General features: G+C 36.3%; 1 protein-coding gene across 3 annotated transcripts in view; it reads right to left on the minus strand.

Annotated features, from left to right (window-relative positions):
* Positions 1-6,078: 6,078 nt before the first annotated feature.
* Positions 6,079-19,617, minus strand: part of FAR1 (fatty acyl-CoA reductase 1) — a 76,449-nt gene continuing 62,910 nt past the window's right edge. For all 3 annotated transcript variants that reach the window (XM_061147313.1, XM_061147324.1, XM_061147303.1), the window contains 3 exons: positions 15,530-15,659; positions 13,241-13,368; positions 6,079-9,795 (listed from right to left, as the gene is read on the minus strand). In XM_061147313.1, coding sequence (XP_061003296.1) covers positions 9,633-9,795; positions 13,241-13,368; positions 15,530-15,659 — 421 coding nt within the window. In that variant the 3' untranslated portion in view covers positions 6,079-9,632. The remainder of the gene's footprint in view (positions 9,796-13,240; positions 13,369-15,529; positions 15,660-19,617) is intronic.

Consider the following 19,617-nt stretch of genomic DNA (forward strand, 5'->3'; position numbering starts at 1 on the left):
CTGTTTGCAAATTAAAGGAGAAAAAAACAAATAATCATATTGTTTTTCCTGTTTTAGAATTGTCCTTTTCCATCCTGACAAACTCCCTATGAAACTTTTGTGAAACTTTTAACCAGGTCACTTAGAGATGCTTATGGTTGACAAGATGGCAGATGTCACTAAATGATCATGCCTCACACTGTCTTCTGCTGAACCTCTCTTGGGTCTCAAATTTTTTCTCAATATAGGTATCAGTTATCAAATGAATGGCAGTAATACCTAGAGTCTGTTTATGATCCCTGGTTTGGATCAGAAGAACAAGAATGTGGAATGGAATTTCATCAGAACTCTGAGATCACTTAGGAACAATAGGTTAGAAGACTAATACTATTATAATAACAGTAATGATTATGATGACAAGTAATGAATCAATGCTATCAACTGCCTACCTCCAGATTTTTTGTATGAGAAAAATTCCTTATTGCTTAGTAGCAATCTGTTTTTGGATATTTGCCATTGAAAGCATTCTTGATACAGACTTGAAGCCTAAGCTGAAGTCTGAAAGATGGGTGAGAACAGACAAAATTTTGCAGAGAGGCACATCATGATCAAGATGAGAGAGATGAGAACTTTGGTTGACAAGCAAGTGGTTGGGGAAGAAGAATAGGAAAAAATGTGATGAGAATGTCCAGAAGGTAATGAGTTTTAGAAATTGTGTTATGTGAACTTGATCCTAGGGGCAGTGTATAAATGGGAAGTCACTTAGGGGTTTTAAAGGTCTGAAGTATGAAAACTAACATATCAGAATTGTGATTTAGAAAGATCATTCAGTAGCCGAAGACAGCATGCTTTGGAGAGGAACCAGACGAGAGGCATGGAAATCAGTTAAAAAAATGTCATCATGATACAGGTAAGAAAAATGTTGGTCTCTGGACCACACCAGTAGCAATTTAGATAGAAGTTAATATACCCCCAATGTTAAGGGAATAGAATGGCAAAGATCTGGTGACTGGTGCAAAAATCAGTATGAAGAGAGGGAAGAGCAGAGAAGGATTTTCATTTCTAGTTTACCTGGGTAGCTAATGGGGTCTGTCAGATGGGACAGAGGAAGGAAATCTGGGGGACAGGGAGAAAGACTTCAGAGATTCTGAAATCTATTTTTGGACAGCGTTGAACAGTCTCTTCCAGAGCTAAATTCATCTTAAGGAATGGATGAAGGGCTCTGTATTGAAGTATTACAACTTTAACTCCACCGTATGACATATAATAGAACATGTGTGTGCGTGTGTGTGTGTACACTTGTGTTGGAAATGGGATGTATATATAGGGGAAGACAGACTAGGTTAAAAGAGTGAAACTGTTGGTTTTTTTTTTTTCCCCTCAGGCATAGAATTTACCTTCTGTATGTTGGTGGGCTGACCAAATCTGTGAATAAGCAACCGGTTCCATAGTGATTTATATGGATGAGCAAGGATGAGTTCCATGTGATGATGGTGTGCCCATATCAGGTACTGACAAAGTGGTAGCCAACTTGAAAAAGTAAGAAAGGTTGTAAACATTTTTTCACAGGATCTATCAGTAGGCTTTATTACACCACATTTAGTGTTCTGAACTGTGTTAGCGGAAAGGACCAGCATTGCATAAGGTAGATGACCGTGTTTCCAAGCCAGACAGGAAACAGACAGCACACTCGGAAAAGTAACAGAGGTCAAGGAAGGGCCTCCAAAAGTATGAGCAAGGTTAAGGCGACAATGAGTGATGGTGAAGTTGCAGGCAAGGGAAGGAGACGGTGACTAGAACTCTTGAGAAATATGGAGCTGTAGGAGGGAGCAGCAGCATTTGGTCAAGCAGTGCAACCACTGCCAAACCACAGCCCAGAGGGAGTGACTGAGGAACAAACTGCCCTGGGATTTCTCTCCTCCTGTCATCTACTCCTGCCAGTGCCTCTCATGGGCTGAATCCAACTGGAAGCCAGAAGGCAAAGGAACCCAAATGTGTCATCCACAAAGGTCAGCTTGATGTGGCAAAGAACTGCATGGAGAAGAGAGTGGGTCTGCAGGGGCAAAGAAGAGCCATTCCACATGGGAATTTTCTTTCTCTGAGAAAAACATTTTCCCCTTGCATTTATTATTTAAAATTTTTTTCTGTACTAAGATTATGCTAATACATGTGCCCAGTAATAAGGAGTATCTCTGGATACACCAGGACCCTAGTACTGACAATTCTTGAAGAATCTGTCCTTATGCTCTGTGATGACCTAGAATTTTATGGTCTGTTAAGCAGAGTATGGATATATACAATATGCTTGCAGGTAAGATGCATCTGACAATACGAGAGATAGGAGGGTGCTCCTAACATGGTGTAAGTTAGAACAACACTGAAATTATACGATGAGGAAACTGAGGGCTGAAGTGAATGTCAGATCAGGGCAGGCATTCCCTATAGTGTATTGAACGTTACCTCTTATGTCAGAGGGAAAAAATTCAAAACTTGGCCTAGGCTGACAAGATCATTCTGGTATACTGGGAAAGAAGGCCGATGATATAGCCAGATTAGAATGTGCATTAGGCCATTCTGCTGTGCTGCCAGATGTTACATGCATAGTCCACCTTTCCAACGGTTTCAGCACCAGTGAGCTGAGCAGATTCATAAAGCTTATCAGGAGTTTCTGTTATCTAAAGAACACACCATTTGAACCAGCACACACCAGGAGTCAAGCTGCCCTTCAATCTAGATAACTGTAATAAATTTCTTCGGAAAAATGTCTTCATAAAGAAAAACTCTAAAGTATTACGGGCATCAGAACAAGTACTTTACGATCTACTAAGAATTCAGAGGATTGTGTTTAGCATGACTTTACATCAGTGGATAACAGCAGCCAATCAATGTTTATTGGATAAAAGTAATATTTGTCAGTTGTGGAGTTTCTAACTTGGGGCATTTGTATCGTCTTCTGTAAGCATCTCTAGGTGAGGGGAGAAAAAAGAGGTTACTAGTGTCAGCTTTCATATTCTTTTTGGCAAATTCTTCTTGGTTGTAAAATTTTGTATATTAAAAGGAAGCTTAACAATTCTGGGGCTGATAGAGGAAGGACAAACTTCATGTTCTGAGTTAAGTTGAGACATTTATTGAGTAACTTCCATGTGCCAAGTTGCTTTAAAAAACGGGCCCTGCCCTACAGGAGAGCTCACAATCGTATGAAGGAAACACAGTAAATAGATATTTTCAACCTAATGGGGGTAGGTTCTGTTTGCATACAGCTTAAGGCAAACTCCCTAATCATTTCAAATTTTCTCCAGTAAAACATTCTAAAATTAGCCATACTTTCAAATACCTGCCTGCTATGGTAATTATGAGAGGTTCCCATGGCACAGGCTCTAGAACTCAGCTTTAAGGACAGAAACACCTTCTCCATCTATCAAGAGTTGAGAATTCTCTGTGGGAGTTGCCTCTCCATAAACTCACAATTCACTGATGTGTAATGTGAGCATTATAATGGGAACTACAACAGGGAATTAAGCTAGTTAGAGGACTGTGGTTACCTGGCTGCACAGAAAGGACATACACGCATGGTTGGTACCACATAAAGACCAAGTAAGAAACTAGTAAGCATAGACATTAATATAATTACCAAGTTCATCAAAAACATAACAAAGACTTGGGCAATTTCAAGGGCGATCACAACATATTAAGTTGTGGCTCTCTAATCATGAAAGAAAAACACCATCTCAAGATCTGGAGTTTAAAAACAGACCTTTTTTAGGTCCAGAATGAATGGACTTTTTTTTTTTAAAAAAAAAGCTTTTTTTCCCCTCAGCTTCCTCTCACCCTTATTTGTAAGTTACTTTAAAATAAAAACCTTTGCTTTTGTTTATAACAAACTCAGGCTCCTTGCAGAAAACAGGGGAAAAGTAAAAGAATAAGGGACAAAAAGGTAGACCACCCATAGTTATCACATAAAGCTAATTCTTGAACATTGTGACTTTATTCCTAGGAGGTCTGATCTTTTCCTATGTATCACTACATGTTTTGTATCATGTTTTACGTGTTGATCTTTAGTTTTAAGACCTCCCAGGTCCATAGGACCTTGCTGTTATCTCACGATGACCGACTATACACACCAGCAGTTCTCCTTAGTGTGCTTCACAATCACTTATAGGGCGTGTCAGAACAGGCTGCTGGCCCACCCCAGTTTCTGACTAAGTATGGGTGGGCCCTGAAAGCCACATTTCTATTGAGTTCTCAGGTAATGCCAGATGCTCACTCATGCCGCTGGTTTAGGGTCACACTTCGAGAATCACAGAAAACTGAAAAACATAGAGACCAGTTGTTTCACCACTGGCACCATTAACACTTAGTGACACTATTTGAGTAGAATTTTTTTCTCTTAAATTGATTTCATTTAGAAAATGAGTGTAATAGGTCAGTTCACTCAAAGTCCAAAATGTATTCATATTTAATAGGAACTGGGTGTTCTTTGACTAGGAGAACCTTCCAAGTGGTTTTGACCACAGCCACTCCACATTCCATAGTGAATTCTGAGCACGCAGAGGCCCTCATTGGCCCCCAAATGTCCCTCCAACCTCATCTTCCATTAGTCATCCTCAACTTTAGCACCAAAATATTTACTCATGGCTCCCCACACTTCCCTTTACAGATGCCCTTCTCTGTACCTGGAGTGCTTCCCTTTCTCAGCATTCTTCCAATCAGACAAAACCACAATTCAAATATGCCTGTATGAGCTCTTCCCTGAAAATACTAAGCAGTGTATCACTCCTTTGTACTTTTAGTATTTTGTTCTTAATATGTTAATTAAAACTATGTTTACCTACCTATGTTAATTAAGTCACATGATCCTAAATGGCAGGTAGTGTGTCATATTCCAATTCAAACCACTGACAAGTTTACAGTGTGCTGAGTGATACAGATAAACAGAGAGTTGCAATATATAAAACATAGTGCCTAACACAACACATGTACATGTGTTCCTATAATAAAAGATGGTATAGCGTAATGGACATGTGTAGCAGGCTTTGGTGCTAAACTACCTGAGTTCAGACCTTGGCTCTGCCACTAGCAGTGTAACGTGGATAAATTACTAACGTCACACACCTTAGTTATCACACCTATAAAACATGGGTAAACAGAGGTGCCCTCCTCAAAGGGCTGCTAGGCAAAAATGGGTTAATACATGTAAAATGCTTAGGGTAGTGCCTCGCACACTTGCTCAACAAGTGTTCACTAGTGTTATTTCTATACTGCAAAAGGTTCAAGCTGGTTTTCTTCTCAAGAAAAACAACCTAGTTGGGGAAAATAACAAGAAAGTTGTGAAAGATGTAACATAAAACAGAAAAGTAGGTATTAGATGTCAAAAAATTAAGGACTAATGAAATAAATACACATTCTCCTGGGATGACTATTTTAAATAAAATCGCACGCATCTGTATGTTTACGTTCAGATGTATTTGTTAAAAGATAAAGAAAGCCATTTTAATACTAGGTTGAGTCACATGAGATTATCTTCGTAGTTCAAGAACCATCAACTATTGGCATTAATAATTCATGTTTCAGCCTAAACTTTCTAGTTATACTTTGCTCTCAAAAACTGAAGATAAGCTCTTCACAGATAAATGTAGAAAGAGAAAGAAAGAAAGAGAAGAAAGAATTTGATATTCTGTATAACAGCAGAAAATAAAGGAATTCTGCTTCCAAAGCACCTCTGGAGGATCCCTAATTCAACCCCATAAAGCTGTAACATACAACTAAGTCAAATGTCTAGGAGAGAATCTTAAGGTAAATATTTTGAAGAGAATAATTAGGAATGCTTATTTTTTTAATTAATTCAGAAAAATCTCCACTGTCTCTTCATCTTGTATAAAAATACAGGTATTATATGTGATCTGTGATGAAGGAAGAAAAGGGAAGGAAGGAGAGAGGGAGGGAAGGAGTGGGGAGGGAAGAAGGAAAAGGAAGGGAGAAAGAAAGAAAAAGACAATTATAGCCTTATTAGCCAACCATAAAGATACTAAACTCATCACTTAACATTTTTCTATATAAATATAGTTTACAGCCATCAACTTGTAAAAGAGCACATCAAACTTAATGTTAATCAAATTTTTTTAATAAAGAAAAATCAAAGGATTTAACAAATATGCTCAAATGACAAAGATGATTTGTTTAGGAATCTTAATGATAGAGATGTATGCTAAGAGTATCACCATTAAAAAAAAAAAGACATTCATTCTATGACTAGAAAATACCTCAAGATAAAAATATTAATTCAATAAGAAAATATTTCATATTTCTTTATCACAGAGACTGTAGATTTAATTAACTCATTTCTATATTAAGTTATGCAGTATACATTCCTTTCTCTAGTTGCTCATGCAAAAGAATAGGGAGTTTTTCTCAAAATAGAACAAGTCAGTGCCAACAGTTTCAAGTCATGACTTAAGAGTCAAGCCTAGAAGAGCTTGGCTTGGAAGGCCATTTATATTCACCTGTACCCTGGCCTGATATCAGCTCTCTCCTTTTTTATGGTTACACTCTATTACTAATGAATGGTTCTTTATACTTACTCAACAGACAAGTTACAACAAATGTATTTATAAATTAATATGATATCATTCAACAGGGAGGAGAGTACCTGGAACCTAACTGACACCCTGGCACTGTTTTCAGAAAAACCACCTCATTCCAGCTAATAAATAAAAATAATATTTTAACACAAAGTATTCATCCTGCCTATGTGCTTCCCCTAAAATGCGGTGTAAGAGACTTAGAATTCAATAAAATTAGGATACAAAAAAATAATGAATACACCTTAAGAAAGGTAAAAAGTGTAAGTGAGAACTGTTTCCTGTAATTCTAACCACATTACCTCATGAGTAACTTTCAGGACAACTATTGTAAAAAAACAAATACTATAATGGAAATATAGGGATTCATTTATTACTTTTTGGTTTACAAACAAAGGCACCCAATAATGCTTCTATTTCTTATAAAAGACTATCGATATACATTTAAAACAAAAAAGCAAAAAACCCTGAACCTACAGACAAGCACAGAAAAGCGAGAGAAATATGATTTTTCTCTTCCTGCTTCCAAACTTTATAACACAGATTCAGAAAATGTTTATTTAATGCCATCCCCAAGTCAAAGAATGTACTGCCATGCTTCTCAGTGATGAGTTATTAAACATATTAATGTTGCCAAGTCAAGTTTACTTATAGTTACAATGACTTCACAAGTGACAAATGCATATGCCAGAATTAGAAGAATCAAGAGTGAATGGGGGAAAAAACAATGTTTAAAATGTAGCTTTATCAAATGAGTTAAATGATTTATTAGATTTATTTAACAGGCTATCCTGTTAAAATTTGAGTCTGTGTGTAAAAATATAATCAGAAAGAACTAAAAAACCAGGTCTAGCAAATGACATCAATACAAATGATTTCTAAAATCTTTGAGTTACACTCAAAGTCAAGTTGGCGAGGATTAACAACCTATGTATGTTTTATACTAATTTTAAAACTTTTAAGTTCCGGAATGACATGTTAATTTATTCATTAGCTTTCTTTTGACAAAAGAATTCTACACACACAAAACTAATGCAGTGGCCTTAGCACCCTCCCAATGATCATTTCCTCAAGTTAGATTACAATAATAATGACAGAGTTCAAAGATATACACCTCCCATGTACTTCACATGCCTGCTAAAGTTGTACCTGATTCTTTTGCAAAATGCAGATAATTCATCTCAGTATATTCAGCAGATGTATAAAAATCATACAAATGTTAGCATATTTTCAACACATTATGGAAATGTATTGGAGAGACGGAGCATTCAAAGGATAGAGCATCTATAGTTAATTATGTGGGCCACTTTAAATCAAAGGTATCATCATTTATTCCATTCTTAGACACTGCCATGGTCTCTCACACCTTATAAAAGGTATGGTCCTAGACCAGAGACTTCAGTATCACTGCAAAGAATATATATATATATATTTATATACACATTTCTTTTAAAATAATGTTTTAAAAGTTTACTACAGAAAATCTGGCTTCAACATGGAAGCATTTTCCTTTTCAAGATTATACACCTGCATGGAAGAAGGTGATTTCCTTTACATTTAATTTTTTCACAGTAATAAAATAAACTTCTTATACATTGCATCTGAATTGACAAAGAAAATTAAGATTAAAGTTCTATGTAACTTTTTGTATTGTAAACTGACTTCATCAAACATATTCAAGATACACTGTTAATTATTTAAATATAGTACAACTTGATCAGCTAAATTAGAACATGTTATGCTGATCTGTTAAACCAAATGTGTGTTACAACAGTAAGGAGAATTAACTACTATTAAGATTTAAAGGGAATTGTAATGTATCATTAAAATATACATCAATTTTCTTGCTATTACTTGTTTCTATACCTCATTTCTTTCTAAAAGCTAAAACCACATGCACAAAAAATAAAAGGTATCTTTAAACTCATTCAACAGTTTGCTACTTTATGTGGTATGTAAATAAAGTTCTTTATTTAATCTTATACACATTATTCTATGCATTATTTTTCTTGAAGGAATTCAGCTCTCAAGGTCAAAAGTTAGTATGTGTTTACACACATATGAGAACATTTTCTTAATGTTATGACTACCTGCAAATACATTCTTCCATAGTAATGTACTTTCAGCTTTAATTGGACAGTATAAGCCTTTTAAAGTCCCATTAGTAAAATCTATAAAGGGAGGCGAGCACAAGTATGATGAACTCCTCCCTGTGCCCACACCGCCTTATCAAGGTCTCAAGGAATCATCCAGCTTCAAAACAGGAACAAAATGTCACAGAACTGGTTGTTATTTGGTCATAATGTGGTCAAGAAAAATGTACTCCTATTCTTCTTAATACTAATAGTTTTAGTGAATTTTCATTTTCCTTCTAAAAACACATGGCATATGCTGATATGGATTCTCAAACTCATTTAGATCCAGTAGGGTCTCTATAATAATATATAGCCTTCTGATTATGGAAGTAACTGACTGCTTATAGAAAATGATATGTATCAGACCTCTAAGCAGAGAAAGAAGGAAAATGAAAACGTGCCTTTCACATTTGAGACCATTCAGTAACTTACAGGATGATGTGAAAATAGTCTGGCTGTAATTTTAACAAAACTAAAAATCACTTCAACTGATGATAAAAATCAAACACCGAAGAATCAAATATCTACCAACTTAGCTAGTATTCCCATCCAAATAAATGCTTTCCACTGTACTAAATATTATAATTAGAAAATCACTCTATGTTAAGGCATATTTTAATTAGTATGTTCCAGAATTGCACAGTTATACTGGTCAGTGTTCCTATCTCCCCCTCCTACCCTTATCCAACCCTATTCCCCCAGGGATCAAAATGTTAAGTCATGGTTTTGGTGGCTATTACAGATTTGAGTTGGCATACCACAGTGTATTCACTAGGCTTTTATGAGTATACATTAAAATGTTACATAAAATGTACCATAATTTACTCCACATTCTGAGCTAAGATGGTTTAATGTCTTGACAAAAGGTGAAATGACTTAAGTATATTTTACGCATTTAGACCACCATATGCATAGATGTTCTAATGCTAAATTCTTGTCTTCAGTATCTCATAGTGCTGGATGCTCGGAAGTAAGACAGAAACTTGTAACACAGACTAACCACGAAGTACCAGATGTTTCTTGCCATTTGTGATCTTGCAATAAAAATGCGCCAAATCAGGATCACAAGGATAGTATTGAAACCGTAACGTATGTTCCTCAACCTGGAAAGCAGATCAAGAAATGTATTGGATACTATCTTCTAGAAAAGAATATTGTTGGATAGCAGATAATTCATATTCAATTCTTAATCTAATCAAAGTTCAAATCCATATTAATTTGAAACTTACTTAAAAATTAAGTAGAAATTAGAAAGTTAGCAAACATCAGAAACACCTGACTGTGCACATTCTGGACAGCAGTCCAAACAATGCATTATTTCTATTAACAATAATAACACAAAGTTTTTTGTAACATTTGGGATGTAAATTTACTTATTAACAAGTACTATTAAGCAGCTTTCTGTATGCCCTAAATGGTGCTAGACAACAAGTATGTTGGGTAAAACAGAAATATCTCTTGTACTTCCAGAGCTTATCTCATCTAAAAAGGGAGATTCATTACATACATCATCCTACAGACAAAATAAATATTTTTGGACATCTTTAGCTGCTTACAAGTTAAAAGAACTTACTCCTTCAGTTATAGCTCTCTGTCAAGATCAAAAGTCAATTGGACAAGTCCTCATACCATGAATGAAACATGGTACTTGCTCTACACAGGAAGACCCTCCCATTCTCAAAGAGCAAGATGCTCATGTTTCAAAACATTTTTGATGTTTTTTTAATGGTGTTAAAAAGGAATCTAAATTCTTTAGGTATGCCATAACATTACATAAATTCCACTAATTTAAACAGGCAGTGAAAGATATAGGACTACAGTTGATCCTTAAACAATGTGGAGGTTGGGGCATCAATCCTGCACACAATTGAAAATCCAAATATAACTTTATAGTCAGCCCTTCTTACCTGTATTTTTGTATCAGTAAATTCAACCAACTTCACATTGTGTGGTACTATAGTATGTATTTATTGAAAAAACACCACATATAAATGGACCCACACAGTTCAAATCCATGTTATTCAATGCTTAACTGTACAATATATGAGCAATGGGTGTAGACAAAAGAACTTTGCTCTGCCACTTAATACAATATGACCTTTCAAATACAACTTCCCTAAGTCTCCATTTCTTCATCTACACAACTATCTGCCCTATAAAGTCTCAAAGAGTTGAAAGAGCAAGAATAACGTGAGTTTTGAAAACTGTTATAAAAATGGTATTAAAATTACTATGAATAAAAGAGATTACTAATAAAACTAATTGCATCTCTGAATAATGGATTAATAGTAATTTTTTCTCTTCTGTTTTCTAAGTGTTTTTTAACAATTAGTACATACTAGTTTTATAAGAGACTAAGGGAAAAAGAATGTGAAAGACTAGAGATGTCTTCAAGAAAATTAGAGATACCAAGGGAACATTTCACACAAAGATGGGTTTGATAAAGGACAGAAATGGTATGGACCTAACAGAAGCAGAAGATATTAAGAAGAGGTGGCAAGAATACACAGAAGAACTGTACAGAAAAGATCTTCACGACCCAGATAATCACAGTGGTGTGATCACTCACCTAGAACCAGATATCCTAGAATGTGAAGTCAAGCGGGCCTTAGAAAGCATCACTACGAACAAAGCTAGTGGAGGTGATAGAATTCCAGTTGAGCTATTTCAAATCCTGAAAGATGATGCTGTGAAAGTGCTGCACTCAATATGCCAGCAAATTTGGAAAACTCAGCAGTGGCCACAGGACTGGAAAAGGTCAGTTTTCTTTCCAATCCCTAAGAAAGGCAATCCCAAAGAGTGCTCAAACTACTGCACAATTGCACTCATCTCACACGCTAGTAAAGTAATGCTCAAAATTCTCCAAGCCATCCAGCAATACGTGAACTGAGAATTTCCAGATGTACAAGCTGGATTTGGAAAAGGTAGAGGAACCAGAGATCAAATTGCCAATATCCGCTGGATCATCGAAAAAGCAAGAGAGTTCCAGAGAAACATCTATTTCCGCTTTGCTGACTACGCCAAAGCCTTCGACTGTGTGGATCACAATAAATTGTGGAAAATTCTGAAGGCGATCTCGGGAATACCAGACCACCTGACCTGCCTCTTGAGAAACCTGTATGCAGGTCAGGAAGCAACAGTTAGAACTGGACATGGGACAACAGACTGGTTCCAAATAGGAAAAGGAGTACGTCAAGGCTGTATATTGTCACCCTGCTTATTTAATTTATATGCAGAGTACATCATGAGAAACGCTGGGCTGGAAGAAGCACAAGCTGGAATCAAGATTGCCGGGAGAAATATCAATAACCTCAGATATGCCATAACATTACATAAATTCCAGATGACACCACCCTTACGGCACAAAGTGAAGATGAACTTAAAAAGCCTCTTGATGAAAGTGAAAGAGGAGAGTGAAAAAGTTGGCTTAAAGCTCAACATTCAGAAAACTAAGATCATGGCATCTGGTCCCATCACCTCATGGGAAATAGATGGGGAGACAGTGCAAACAGTGTCAGACTTTATTTTTTTGGGCTCCAAAATCACTGCACATGGTGACTGCAGCCATGAAATTAAAAGACGCTTACTCCTTGGAAGGAAAGTTATGACCAAGCTAGATAGCATATTAAAAAGCAGAGACATTACTTTGCCAACAGAAGTCCGTCTGATCAAGGCTATGGTTTTTCCGGTGGTTGTGTATGGATGTGAGAGTTGGACTGTGAAGAAAGCTGAGCGCCGAAAAATTGATGCTTTTGAACTATGGTGTTGGAGAAGACTCTTGAGAGTCCCTTGGACTGACTGCAAGGAGATCTAACCAGTCCATCCTGAAGGAGATCAGTCCTGGGTGTTCATTGGAAGGACTGATGCTGAAGCTGAAACTCCAATACTTTGGCCACCTGATGCGAAGAGCTGATTCACTGGAAAAGACCCTGATGCTGGGAGGGATTGAGGGCAGGAGGAGAAGGGGACGACAGAGGATGAGATGGCTGGATGGCATCACCGACTCGATGGGCATGAGTCTGAGTAAACTCCGGGAGTTTGTGATGGACAGGGAGGCCTGGCGTGCTGCGATTCATGGGGTCGCAAAGAGTCAGACACGACTGAGCGACTGAACTGAACTGAAGGGAAAAAGAATAACTATTTTATAAACAAAGACAAAGCTCTACACTGAATAATGTATTATTAGATCTCTTTCCCTCTTGTAAAGATGTATTTCAATAAGGTAGAAGAAACTTTACATTATCTCCAGTTTAAACTACATTTTTATTATCTCCTGATATCTTTACTTCTTCAGTAGCAGTAAGGGAAGATGAAAGTGATATTTAAAACTAAATTCCACTTGACTTTCTTACTAATGAATAGTATAAACTGATGAAAACAGTAAGCTTCAATAGTCATAGGTTAAATCAAACTACCAGAGTTACAGTCCAAACCCAACCACTTTCCTAAATATAATATATCATTAGCAATATCTCAATTTAACAGCTTAGGAAAAAACTAGTATTTCATAAGGAAGACAAGATGAAATCAAACCCATATAAAACTTACTTGTTCAGGTGTTTTCTAGCTGCAGGAAGGCCAGACATTTCTTCATTCAGTACATATTTCTTAGTTCCCATACAGTAGTTCTCTATATATTCTGCCCAATGTAACTGCCGTACATCAATATTAAAAGTCTACACAAACAAAAAAATTACTGGTTATTTTCTTGAACAATTTTTCTCATAACCAGTCAAAAATTAACTTTTTCCAAAGGCTAATTCCACAGGACATGCTTACAAAATGTTTACCATATTAATTTTTAAAATCTTACTGCTACTCACAAAAAAAGTTCTTACTCCTATTGCATTATCTTCCATTAAACACAGAAGCAATACACTTATTTCCAGTTTACTTCTATCTACAGTATCTCTTCCTTTTGAACATCTTGCATTTTACACAGATTAATTTTCCTAGAGAATAGTATTGACATTAAGAGAAAGAATGTGGCTTTCTTTTTTTAAGAAGAACGAAAGCTGGCTTAGGAGTTTAGGTAACAGTAAGTAGGCCATTTGATGAAAATAGTAGATAAATATAGAAAAGAAAGCATTATAAAAATGCTACTTCATGACAAAATAAGAGGGCTATACTCTGCTCAGAGCTCTTCCACACACAATCAGGTAATTTTTTTGGTGTGATAAACAGATTATTCACAATTTAATTTACCATCACACCTCTCTGAAAATAGCAAGCTCTAGACTAAAAATAAAAAAGCTACCATAAATAAATCATTAAAGCACCACAGTACTGAAATGGAGACTTAAGATATGAGATAATATGAGAAGGTCATACATTTGTGTAACTGGATTCCCACAGGAAAAGTGAAAAAGAACAGAAAAAAAGCAGTATCTAAAAAGACAATGGCTAGAAATTTTCCAAAAATTGTGAGCCATCAAGCCACAGATTCAAAACACACACATACCATATATACATACATGTATCTATACATATTAGAGTAAAACTGCTGAAAGTCAAAGAAAGAAAATTTTTTTAAACCAGAAGAGGCACTGTAGATTACCTCCAAAGAAAGAACTACTAGCCTGACCACTGACATCTCAAAAGAAGCAATGGAAGCTGAAAGATTATGAGAAGATATCTTCTAAGTGCTCAAAGAAAGCTTGCTAACATAGAATTCTACAGCAGTATGAATATCATTGAAGAATAAAAATACTCCAAGAATAAAAACTGAGATAATCTAACATCAATAGAAGACAAACACTAGAGAAAGTAACTAGTGGGTACTCTTTAGGCAGAATGAAAATGATTCCAGACTGAAGTCTGAAATCATCAGAGGAGGATGGAGGAAGAAATAAGAGCAGTAAAAAGACAACTATGCTGGTAAATCTATATGAATGCTAATTGACTAGATTACACGTTTTAACCTTTGCATTATCCAAGAAAAGGTGGAAGTATCAATATTTTATTAGGCCTTGCTAAATTAAGAAATGATACTAAAGCAGGAACAAGTTAGCCTCCAGGCTTCCCTGATGGCTCAGTGGTAAAGAAACCACCTGCCAATGCAGGAGATGCCGGTTCAATCCCTGGGTCAGGAAGATCCCCTGGAGAAGGAAATGGCAACCTCTCCAATATTTTGCCTAGGAAATCCCATGGACAGAGGAGCCTGGTGAGCTATAGTCTGTGCAGGAGCAAAAGAGTTGGACACTACTTAGCAACAACAACAAAGCTAAACAAAATAATCATTTCTAACTATGAGATTTAAGTAGAACACCAAAGTAACATATAACCACATAAGTTAGTGGGGGGTGGTAACCAGAGCTAAAACATTTTATGGTCCTAAGTATCATTAAGGAAGAGGCTATACAAATTGCTCAATTTTTGTTAAGTATGCATGTTCAAATATCTAAGGTAACCTTAAAAAGAAAATTCATAAGAGTTTAAGTTTCAAACTAACAGAAAGCAAAATGTGGAATGGCAAAAAGTAGAAGACTATTTGAAAAACAATTTCTGAGACGTTTTCTTTAAAACTTAAAACAGTATTTGGGGGGAAAATGCATAAAGAAGTAAAAATTCTCTTTGAACCTGACATTAAAAAAGACAATCAACATTTCAATCATGCTTTGAAAATATTTCTGCTACTCTCATACTTAATTATAAAATTCTAAGATAAAGCAACTTTATTTTATTACCAATTATGATTGAAAATGGGACACTATAAACAGATCAACTTTCTTATTGCATAATGTTTGTAGAAAATATCCAATTATTTCTCAGATTGCTAATTAGCATACTCTAATTAGTATGCTCCTTATTTTCTAATATAAAACAAAAAATACTTGCCTTTTTATCTTCAGGGTTTAGTTGATTCATTAACATATTGACATTGTCAGTATTCCAAACCCAAGAATTACTTGTGAAATATTCAAGTAACACCATAGCTTTGTGAAGACGAGTTATTGTTTTCATCATCCTGTATTGTAAGAAAAACTGAGATTCATAATTTGCATAGATAAGGAAAAATCTCACTACCACCCAGGGAACCAATTTCTATTTTGAGACACTGACAGTAAAATAGTAACATGTAGTTCAATAAGTATACCAAATCACCAGGAAATAAGAATATTTCTGCATCTTGGAACATTATATAAATGCAAAACAACAAAAAAAATTAAGCAGCAGTAAATGAAATTAATATTGCCTAAGGAGAGTTCTGCTGATATATGAAATGGAATATTTCAAGGCCAAATTTTCTACATATAATACTAAGCAAATAAATGAATTCAATTAGCATTCTTTTCCTTTTTTGTTCCTTAAATCACATTTTAGTTCAGCTTCATTTTAGTAAGATTTTCTGTGAATTCATAACATACTGTTACATTTTAATCTCAACTCTTCAGCATCATGGAAGCAAAGTATACAGAAATATTCATTTGCCATTTAGTTAACTCTATGTATTTTAAACAACTTGCTCTTGAACACCTACAGGCACCTGGATGTGCCATGAAATCAATGACTCATATTGACAACTTTCTCAAATAGGTATTCAATATATTCCCTAATCTTCCCAAATCCCCAATATCCATCTTTATAGGAACAAGAAAGTTCAACGCTTTTCTGTTTCTTTTTAAAAGGGCGAGGGGCTTTAATCTTTAAATTTGGCATTTTATATATCATGGTTCACTGTAAGTCATTGATATCACAACACTAACCAGAACAGTAACATCTACACAATAATAATCAATGATAGGGAGAGAAATAGAAGGCAGAACTTTTTGAAACAAACACACCAAAAATTCCTAATCTCTGATAAAAAGAAAAATTATATGTGAAGAAATACTTTAAAAGAATTCTATTTATAGTCCCACAATTAGGATTAGCATTATACAGTTTAGAGATCCCCAAATCAGGGCTTCAGAAATGGGAGAAATAGGAGAAAATGAGAACATTAGAAATGAGGAGGAAATCAAAACAGTAACATTAGCTAAGCCAATTCTGACACATTCAATACATTTAGAAAGAAGCCCTGAATACAGAATACTGAAAGAAAATGAGACAACATGGACTATGTATGTAAAGAAGAACTGCACTTCATTAAAGAAAGTAATTACAAAATAAAACCTCTATTAAACACGGAAAGAATTATTGAGCATCAAAGGCTAAATTTAGACAGGAATAGTTCAAACAGATAGAATTTGAAGGGAGGAGAAGATTTACAAGATTGGTAATTAACACCCACTATCACACCCAGTATAGTATACCTGAATCACACATATACACGTATTTGGCTAATGTGGCTTTCTGACATGCACCTTATTTTAGAAGTTTTTCTTCCTAACTCCATTTTCACCGACAATTCTCACTTAGTCTTATTTTCAGATTCATTCAAGTGACAGAATTACCCGAAAAGTCAATCAGTGATTCTGCCATAATTACAATAAAAAACTGGAGAGGGAGAAGGAAATCTGAAAGGTCATATATTAAGTTCACAGAATATTTATCAAGTAATCAAAGTCTGGATTCAATACTATGGGAAATATAAATAGAAACTTAAAACTCTGTCTTTGGTTAAACATGTTGTCAGAGCAGGTCCTGGGACCACACTGTCCTGTATGTTCTGAGTGTTCATTCTTTATTACAGCAACCTGAAAAAAATTCTTAAGAACTTTCAGAGGAGGGCAAGATTCTAACGATCATCTAGTCCAGGGTTCCTCAATCTCAACATTATAGACATTTTAGGCCAGATAATTCTTAGTGGGAGGGGCTGCCATGTGCACTAAGACGCTTGGCGGTTTCTCTGGTCTCTACCCACCAGAAGCCAGTAACATCTACTCAGTTTAATGACTAAAAACATCTCCTATAACCATCCAGTGTCTCTTGAGGGAGGCAAAACTGCCCTCCACTGACAATCACAAAAATAAAAACTTTAAACTAGAGAAAGTTAGCTAACTAACAAAACAACAAAAAAAAAGGAGGTCACAGAACCATTTTTTTTAATACCATTTTTAAGAGAAAATAACTACTACATTTCAAGAGCTAGAGCAGATAACTTATACTGCTGCTATATGTGATAATATAACGCATTCTAGTCCCCAGAGACTAGTCACCAGGAATCCATATGATGCATATCTGAGTTGTACTTTTAAAATTATACCCAGATATACAGTTAAGTCAGATTTTTATCAAGTCGAATGACACTCACAACAATGCAAATGAGTAAAACAGACACCATGAATGACATGACTGACATTCAGTTCAGTTCAGTCGCTCAGTCGTGTCTGACTCTTTGCGACCCCATGAATCGCAGCACGCCAGGCCTCCCTGTCCATCACAAACTCCCGGAGTTTACTCAGACTCATGCCCATCGAGTCGGTGATGCCATCCAGCCATCTCATCCTCTGTCGTCCCCTTCTCCTCCTGCCCTCAATCCCTCCCAGCATCAGGGTCTTTTCCAGTGAATCAGCTCTTCGCATCAGGTGGCCAAAGTATTGGAGTTTCAGCTTCAGCATCAGTCCTTCCAATGAACACCCAGGACTGATCTCCTTCAGGATGGACTGGTTAGATCTCCTTGCAGTCCAAGGGACTCTCAAGAGTCTACTCCAACACCATAGTTCAAAAGCATCAATTTTTCGGCGCTCAGCTTTCTTCACAGTCCAACTCTCACATCCATACACAACCACCGGAAAAACCATAGCCTTGATCAGACGGACTTCTGTTGGCAAAGTAATGTCTCTGCTTTTTAATATGCTATCTAGCTTGGTCATAACTTTCCTTCCAAGGAGTAAGCGTCTTTTAATTTCATGGCTGCAGTCACCATGTGCAGTGATTTTGGAGCCCAAAAAAATAAAGTCTGACACTGTTTGCACTGTCTCCCCATCTATTTCCCATGAGGTGATGGGACCAGATGCCATGATCTTAGTTTTCTGAATGTTGAGCTTTAAGCCAACTTTTTCACTCTCCTCTTTCACTTTCATCAAGAGGCTTTTTAAGTTCATCTTCACTTTGTGCCGTAAGGGTGGTGTCATCTGGAATTTATGTAATGTTATGGCATATCTGAGGTTATTGATATTTCTCCCGGCAATCTTGATTCCAGCTTGTGCTTCTTCCAGCCCAGCGTTTCTCATGATGTACTCTGCATATAAATTAAATAAGCAGGGTGACAATATACAGCCTTGACGTACTCCTTTTCCTATTTGGAACCAGTCTGTTGTCCCATGTCCAGTTCTAACTGTTGCTTCCTGACCTGCATACAGGTTTCTCAAGAGGCAGGTCAGGTGGTCTGGTATTCCCGAGATCGCCTTCAGAATTTTCCACAATTTATTGTGATCCACACAGTCGAAGGCTTTGGCGTAGTCAGCAAAGCGGAAATAGATGTTTCTCTGGAACTCTCTTGCTTTTTCGATGATCCAGCGGATATTGGCAATTTGATCTCTGGTTCCTCTACCTTTTCCAAATCCAGCTTGTACATCTGGAAATTCTCAGTTCACGTATTGCTGGATGGCTTGGAGAATTTTGAGCATTACTTTACTAGCGTGTGAGATGAGTGCAAGTGTGCAGCAGTTTGAGCATTCTTTGGGATTGTTTAGGGACTGAAATGAAAACAGACCTTTTCCAGTCCTGTGGCCACTGCTGAGTTTTCCAAATTTGCTGGCATATTGAGTGCAGCACTTTCACAGCATCATCTTTCAGGATTTGAAATAGCTCAACTGGAATTCCATCACCTCCACTAGCTTTGTTCGTAATGATGCCCTCCAAGGCCCACCTGATATCACACTCCAGGATGTCTGGCTCTAGGTAAGTGATCACACCACTGTGATTATCTGGGTCGTGAAGATCTTTTTTGTACAGTTCTGTGTATTCTTGCCACCTCTTCTTAATATCTTCTGCTTCTGTTAGGTCCATACCATTCCTGTCCTTTATCGAACCCATCT

This window comes from Dama dama, chromosome 1 (assembly GCF_033118175.1).
Source record: "Dama dama isolate Ldn47 chromosome 1, ASM3311817v1, whole genome shotgun sequence".
NCBI classification, from domain to species: domain Eukaryota; kingdom Metazoa; phylum Chordata; class Mammalia; order Artiodactyla; family Cervidae; genus Dama; species Dama dama.